We start from the raw sequence: 8,226 nt of genomic DNA, 5'->3' as shown, positions 1-8,226 counted from the left end.
TTGTTTTTATTTTTTATTTTTATTTTTTTATTATTCTTTTTGTTCCGTGACCTCATACGCTTCCGTAGTCCCAACCCTGACCCCCCTTGTAAATTTAATCTAGAACCACTGGAGGCTTCTTCTCCTACAAGATAAAATCCATTGAAGGACTGATGTAACCCGGCGCTAGGACCCAGGACACGTGAGCGCATGGAGCGCATGTAGTTGGCCAGAGGGTGGAGACGGAGAACAATGAGAGAGCTAAATGGTAGGACCAGTAGAGGTACATCATCTAAATCAGTGCCCTCCCCACCTGTGAAGTCCTGCAGGACGGACGAGCCGGTGACAGAAACACAGGGTTCAATATGAGCAGGAAAGCATGCGGACTTGTTTGAGCGCGCAACCGACATCAGAGCTGCACTCCTGCGGAGCGCCGATGTGAATGAATGGGCTCCTCTTCTTGTTTATGCATGTTTGTTCCTGCTGCTGAAGTGGAAGTGGGTCACGCAGACCACTGGAGGAGCGGAAGATAAACACGCAGCCCCCTCTGGCTGCTGCTTGGCAGGTTGAAACGGTGGACGGAAAGGGTTCCGCGTCCTGCAGCTCAAAGCCCCACATGTGGCTTTGATTTCTTCAAAGAAAGTCTCAAAGAAGTAGGGAAAACAGGGATAGGAACTTTTGTTTTCTTTATTTCTATTCCGAATACATTTTTTTGTTGCTATTTGAAAGCCAAGATCCATCTGTCGTTTCCGATCGGAGGGAGGCTGATCCGAGCAGAGCGCAGCAGCTCTGCTCACCGAGCGGATGCAGGACCATGGAGAGAGACAGGTCGCCAGCAGGTGAGCGACACCCCGATGCGCCCCGAGGCGCCTCAAACTAGGTCAGAGGAAACCGTCAAGAAAAACAAAATCTGGAAAATATAGATCATTTAATATATAATATAACATACCAGGATTCTCCCTATTATTAAGTACAATCCAATAACCTTTAATCAGCCCCCATTTTTAAACGTATTTCTTTATTTTAATGTGAATTTATACTCTTCATAGGGTGCAAAAAATGCAATAATCTGGGTTTTCTTCCACGACACAAATTTTGGTGAATTTGCACATGTTCCTAAATAGGCTATAACCCATAAGAGAGACAGAACAGAAAATGAAGGAATTCAAAGATGAAATCTGTTTATGTCAGTGAGGGGTGGTGTGAAAGTATAGGCTATAAGCATTTTTATTTAAATAAGAAAGCACATCACTTGTGCAATATCTACATACCAAAAATGGTGTAAAATCCCAATTTTGACGCATTTAATAAACAGAGAAGCAAAAATCTGATTTGTTTACCAATCAATAGACATTTTACACATTCTTATCTTTAATCACCTTTTTGCTAAGACTTTATTTATTTCTAAACAAAATACACATTTTCTTTTGCCTGCTTTGTGATTGCCCATGTCTGTTCCTAAATGATTAGGATGGATGGACTTGCAGAATAATGGACCAGTAATACTTTAATCCAGACCAGACAGGTACTTCCTCATGTCTCATGCATTTAACTAAGCAGCTGACTTGCAAATCCTGTAACAGTAAAACCTTGAAGGCTGGTAATGGCTCTGCACACTGACAATCATGAAAACATTGCAGAGGGAGCACAAGCATAATGGTTCATATTTTCTTTGCTCCTGCAGACCTTGTTTTGTTAAACGAGTGCAAAAAAGGTCAGTCTAATGCAATTCATAGGCAAAGTCGCTCTCACTAGGCAGCCCCTCCCTGATGCTACATAAATAATTTACATTTAAGAATGTTTATGAGTTCACAACAATAATCTACATGTTACTGTTGATGAGCAGCAGGTTAATCTCTATTTGCTCAGAAAAACATGATTTCATATTACCAGAAATTGTCTTCTCCAATTGTAGCTTGAATGTTCAAAGGAGATGGTACATATAGCAGGAAAAAAATGAGTTTCAGACTAATAAGGAGAAAATTGACCTGCTTCAGCAGGAATAAACAACCCATAACCCTTGAAAAGAAATGAATATACTTACATACTGAATTTAAGTGTTTATGAATATTAGTTGAACATAAAAGATTTTTTATTTTATTAATAATGCAATGAGCCTTTTGCACAGACTTCCTGGCTGTAGGCTGTTTAAATGCAGTACCTGACTCACTTTGCAGGGTGGAAATAAACGAACCCTGGAAACGCATGTAAATAAGTTATGAACAGTGAAAACAAGTCTTACTGAACTACATCAACAACTGCCACCTTATTTTTGTCATAAACATGAAATATTTTAAGCATTTATTGTGCTTCTACACCATTGGGGCTGCTTTTAAAATTAAATCTTAACCTCTTTGTAAAGTCAATAACTCAATGCAATTAGCTCGGCTTCTTGAGACAGATTATGCTGACGTCATACATAGACTAAAGAATGGTTCGGTATGTTTATCATGGTATTATAACCACAAGTTAAGATAATACATTTTGACATTATCACTTTGTTTACACTTTCATTTTTATCAAGAGCTTCTATCATTGTATATTACCTTTTGTATAAACTGTTGTACCTTTAGGAGGAATGATGATTGATGCTTATATAATTTTAAACGCTGGCTAAAAGTTCTCGATTAGCCAGCTGATTGGCATATTTTCGGGTATCTTCATTAGATGAAGCTTAAATGAGAGAAACACTAATGGAAGATTTTGAAATAAATTTCCAATATAGCCCGAAAAATCTTCAATTGTGCTTTGGGATTTTATAGCTATAAGCCAAATATTGGTTTTGTTTATTTTTTTGTCAACTACCTAGCAGTGCACAACAGCAAGATCCAATTTAAATGATTTTATGTTGCATGAATTAAATCCAAATTTCTTAGGAACCAAATGTTTAGATTTGCTGTATAAAATGGACCACAACTGTAAAAATTTTTTACCCTCTGAAATAATAACCTCCCGGTTCCATGGTTCTACTGTATGCGATCGCTCCTGATCGCAGTCGCTCCTGATTGCAGACATTATAGTCAGAGTGGCTCCAGTTGCGGCAGTTTCTGAGCGTGTAACCGCTTCTTTAAAATAGGAACCTGTTTTATTTTTATACTCGATCTCTGTGACAGTCTATAGCAAAGCAGATCATACTGGCAGGAAGTCAGTTGATGGGAAAAAAAGTGGATCCGGTCGAGTTCACAAGTAAGAGAAAACATTTGCAGACTGGATTACATTTTCTAAAGTTTTAGTAATTAATACATTTTGTTCATACAGTGAGTAAACAGCGATAATAAATATGACCATAGAATTAAAAAATAACTAAAATTAACTAAATATTTTCACTCACAAAGAGTTCAACAATATATCCAAAGGAAAAATGATGAGGTTATTGGATAAAAGCAGTCACAAAAGTTGCTTTTAGTACTGGCAAAATAAACACTTTACTGGTTTATTGTTCTATTTAAAGCATACAAGTACACTATATAACATGATAATCCAGTACTGATGTGATCTGAGTCCAACCATGCAGTCGCTCGGCTCTGAAAGCACTTCCAGTGGAACCAAGGGGTAAAAGGACTGAATGTGGTTCAAATGTTTTGGGTTTCCTTCAATCAGTTTGCTGGAATTTTGTCCCATTCCTCACAGAGCTGATGTAAGTTGGTCAGGTTTGTTGACCACTTCTTTCACACATCTTTTTCACCTCTCCATCCATTTCTCTACTGTTAAGATTAGGGCTTTGTAATGGGCACACCAAAACAATGTCCTTGATTAGTTTTGTGAACAGCTTGGAGGTATTGGTTACGCGCTGCATGCACTGTGCGATTATTGGACGTTTTTAGGACGATTTGTGGATCAGGCGGAATCTTGGTAAAATCTCGTGTTGTGTGTCGTGCAGAATACAAGGGGGTCACGAGAGTTGATTGGCACCGAAACACGAGCTCCCGATCAGAAATCATGAATCACAAGATCATCTTGTCAAATCAAACCTCTTTTCTGTTCCCATGGCATATCTAAATAAAGGTCTTTCTCCAGGAGTGTTTTTGCAAACTGGCTGTTTAGAGATATTGGCAGGATCTCAATACTTCAGCTGTGGGGGAAGATCTTCGACGGCCCCCATAATAAGTTCTATCTGAATAGTGATGGCAGTTACAAGGAGCTAGGACCAGAACAGTATGCTCCCTAGTGCCAATTCAATTAGCATTAGGACCTCCTGACTTCAAGAGCTGCCGCTATACAGTTGCCCATAGTCCTTTGCATGACAGGACAAATAGGCTTGATCAAGACAATTGGCTCAATGTAACTTGGATGTTAATTGTTAAAATATAATAAGTTTTCAAAGCCATAATATCATTCCAAGGCATTTCTGTATTCTCAGAATTCATAGTCTTAAGCCCCTTTCACACGTAAGTCCCAGTAAATTGCCTGGGATCTCAGTCCAAATTTTATTTAATGTGTGTCATAAATGCAATCCAGTCCCAGTACCTGTCTGTTTAGCTTTTTAACAGCTTGATGTGATTGATTTACCTAACATCACCTGCAGGTGGCGGTAATACAGGGGATATAGCTTTAACTGATCAAGCTAACCTCTAAAGAGGAATTTTAGATTGAAAGCATGTCCGTCAAACAGCTGATTAGTAAAAGCGGATCAGTGTTTCTTACAGTGGTTAGTAGCTTTATGAAGAAATCTACAGAAGAAATTCATTCATTCATCTTAGTGCATTTTACAGAGAAGCAAGTGGTAGACACCAGGGAAAGATTTAAACAGCTACTGTCCTATTACACTCCACGCAGGCAGAGAAAATCTTCTTTTTTTAGGTCCAACAAGTTTCCAGCCATCATTAAAAACTTGGCTGCTTGCTTGATAAAACGTTGCCAACCCATTCGTCAGGCACGCTGTTGTTCCAAAGGTTAACAAACATGTAGCAGGGGTCATTATTGGGTAGCTTCACTACGAAGTCTTCGGATAAACATGCAAATGAATGCCTTAACTTGCTTTATTCACACTAGAATGGCCCCAGTTAATTAGTTGGTATAATACTAGGTATTTTATTTACACATATAATTGATCCAGTTAATTATTGGGTATTCGTAAGTATGCAAAGGGCTTTAGTCTATGCAATTTGAAGCAACGATAAATTAGTTTCTTTAACAAACTGACCTTAAGGATTTTGTTTTGTATACAACATATGAAAACTGCACAGTTTAGTCAGTTTGACTCTTAAGACTAAACTGGACTCTATGATTGGACCGTACCAATAGGAATTGGGCCTGTTTGTAAAATGTCTGTTGGTATAATTTTTAGTGAATTGTTTCTAAGTGAATGATCTGAATTGAATCGATTGAATAAAAACAGCTCTCCATAGCTGAAGCAGCTTCAGACTTAACCCAGGACAGTTGTTTTAGTTTCAAAGAGAAAGAGGAAGCAGCTTAACTAATCAACATTAGCTACTTTATATCTGAAGCCCACTGTGTACGAGCAGCATAACTAATCACCTTATACTGCTCTTACATTATTTAGCGACACCCCCATATTATTGAATTAATATTGGCATCAGAACTCCCCCCCCCCTTATGCATTTAACATCAAAGGGAGACTTTCCATGTGCTATAAGGAAGGGGTGCTTCTGTTCATGTCTCGCTGGATTTCCACACTTCCTCTCCTTCATCTCCTCTTCCTCGGACGAAGGCTCTCTATTATAGGCGGAGGTTAGTGGGTTGTGCAAATATAATGGTGTTGGGGGATGGGGTGGGATAGTGTGTTCTGCAGATAGCTGATGCCAGTGCAGCAAAACAAACCGAGGGTGATGGTGATGACTCTTATTATGATTGGCATTCATAATCAGGTGCCTAAGGGGACATTTTGGTAGCTGTAGCTTTAATCTTAAAGTCTGACGATGATGGAAACTGCCGGAGGAAATGCAGTGGGATGCAAATCACTGGAAAAAAACTCTCATAACATCTTCTAATCAGAGGGGATCAAATTGTGAAAGATGACCTAATTTCAAGAAAGCTTTAAGTTATCCTTATGGCGAAAAAGTATTTTCTCTCTAGCTGGACTAACTTTTCTTCTTATTTCAGTTTAGCATTCTTATATGTTGTGAAACTTTGTTATATTTTATTAATATTTTATGGGCTAAATTAATTTAAAGTTGTGCATGAATGGAGAAAAAGAAAAAATCTCAATAGTTTTACAAAACCTGCTACCAATGTAATTTACAGAAGTGGCTGATCTTGACGGTGATATCAATGCAGTCTCACTATAAATCCAGATGTTTTGTTTCTGGCCCAGATGTTCTTCAGGTGTTTCTTAAGGTCCTGAGTGATGATCACTCTCCAGGATGTTTTGATGTTTCCCAGCCCTGACTAGGGCAGATTTCTTCAGATCTTTTCTTTTTTTTATTGAGGAAGAGTTGAATCAAATGTGCAGGAGCAGTGACGCATCTGAAACATGAAGGATATCAGGCCCATTCAGATCCAACATTCAATGATATAGGTGAACACAAAATAGAATACAACGGAATAGAAAATCCCTTTATTGTACTACAATGAGGAAATTCTGGTGTTTAAGGCAGGCAAAAAATTATAGAGAAAATTTTCACGCAAATGTGGACCTTAGAAAAATGTATAAGAATAACATAATAGTGAAGAGTTAAAAGGTAAACAATAAAATACTGTATTGTAAAGTGTTTAAACAATATCAAATTGTGCAGCTGGAGAATAAATAACCAATATTTCATGTCTGGTTTAAGGTTTCTAACCCACATGCAGAACACACGGACTCAAGGGAAAAAGTTCAAAGGTTTATTGAAACAACACAGAGAATAAAGAACTGATCCAAGGGGTTATTTGAACCAGGACTGGTCACGACTGGGTTCACTGCAGAGGGGGACAGAGTGGTTAGCTGAAGTCCAGGTAATTTGCAGAGTTAGAGAGTGCAGGTCTGTACCTGATGTGGAGTTGAGCAGATCGGCAGAGAGGGGGAACCAGGAGGGTCCAGAGGCTGTCGGCAGGCTGAGGGCTTGGCAGAGGCAGAGCTTGGTTTGAGAGTTTGCAGTTAACAGGTTTGAGTTTACCTTTCAGATTCTTCTGAGAGCGGGCAGGCAGGTCTTTGACAGGTTTGATTCTCCAGGGTTCTTCAGAGATCAGATTGACAGATTTCTAGCAGAGAAACTCTTCCAGGTTTCAGGTTTCAGGCAGGTTCAACCTGGGAAGCAGAGATGACAAAACGGATTAGGTTTAGGTTCAGGCTTTCTGGGCGTCAGAGATTCAGACAGTCAGGTTGGCTCAGGTTTGCTAACCATAACTGGCAAAACACTCTGGCGTCAGAGTGATGTCCTCTGCCTCCTTATATACTGGTCTCCTGATGAGCAAATGCGCCGCAGGTGGTGAAGTCAGCTCCAGCTCCAGGAGACCTAGAACGCCCTCTGGTGGAGAAAAATGGACAGACCTCCAGATCCCAACACAATATAGATATGGACATTTTTACAGTAATGGATATTTGAAAAATAGCAGCAACATCAGAGATGACAAAATGGCAGCAGCAAGTTATTTAACTGAATAAGATAAAAGCTGTGCAAAATTAGCATTAATTTAACAACTTATTGTGGTTGTTGGGAACAGTGATGGTTATTGAGTCTTGCAGCTGCTGGGAGGAAGGATCTGTGATAACGCTCCCTGTTGCATTTAGGTTGCAGCAGAATAAAAGCCAAATAAAAGCAGCTAAAGAATTTCCATGTATTCATGAATTTCTTTTTATAACGAAGGTCACATGAATCTAAGTTTTGCTGCACAGCATATAATGATGCCTGCTCTCCATTCATTCTGGAGGGACGAGGGGCTGATTTGACTTCAAGTTATCTCATGAAGTTTTTTTTGCAAAATCTCAGTTTGACCTTTGCAGTGTGCGTTAAATGCCATTCCCTAATTGCATTACAAACTGAGGGAATAGGAGCAAAAGGCCAATTATGCAAGTCTGTGGCCATGTACAAGGATAAATCTGGGCCACCATGATGTCACAGATGCTTATAGTTTTAAGTCTGTCGACAAGTAACACACCTGCTACTGCTGGGATCATTTTCTGGGTCTCTTTATATGTTGGGTTCCCACTGTCAGCCATTACATCAGCCATATGTGTCCATAAGGGATTTACCAGTTCCTGCATTCATTCAAAAGATTAACAAATTTGCAAATGCACATCATCCTACTGGAGAGGGGAGGCGTTTTCGTAGTGACACTAATTACTGAAAGCAAACACCATCCAAT

At 39.3% G+C, this 8,226-nt stretch overlaps 1 protein-coding gene across 1 annotated transcript in view; it reads left to right on the top strand.

Moving 5' to 3' along the window:
• Positions 1–219: 219 nt before the first annotated feature.
• The window catches only part of LOC107085014 (serine/threonine-protein kinase SBK1-like), a 17,337-nt gene continuing 9,330 nt past the window's right edge, over positions 220–8,226 (top strand). Inside the window, exon 1 of the mRNA XM_015375129.1 lies at positions 220–818. Coding sequence (XP_015230615.1) covers positions 784–818 — 35 coding nt within the window. The 5' untranslated portion in view covers positions 220–783. The remainder of the gene's footprint in view (positions 819–8,226) is intronic.

Source organism: Cyprinodon variegatus, unplaced genomic scaffold, assembly GCF_000732505.1.
Source record: "Cyprinodon variegatus isolate N-32 unplaced genomic scaffold, C_variegatus-1.0 Scaffold113, whole genome shotgun sequence".
In the NCBI taxonomy this organism is placed as follows: Eukaryota; Metazoa; Chordata; class Actinopteri; order Cyprinodontiformes; family Cyprinodontidae; genus Cyprinodon; species Cyprinodon variegatus.
This window is presented reverse-complemented; position numbering and strand designations above follow the sequence as displayed.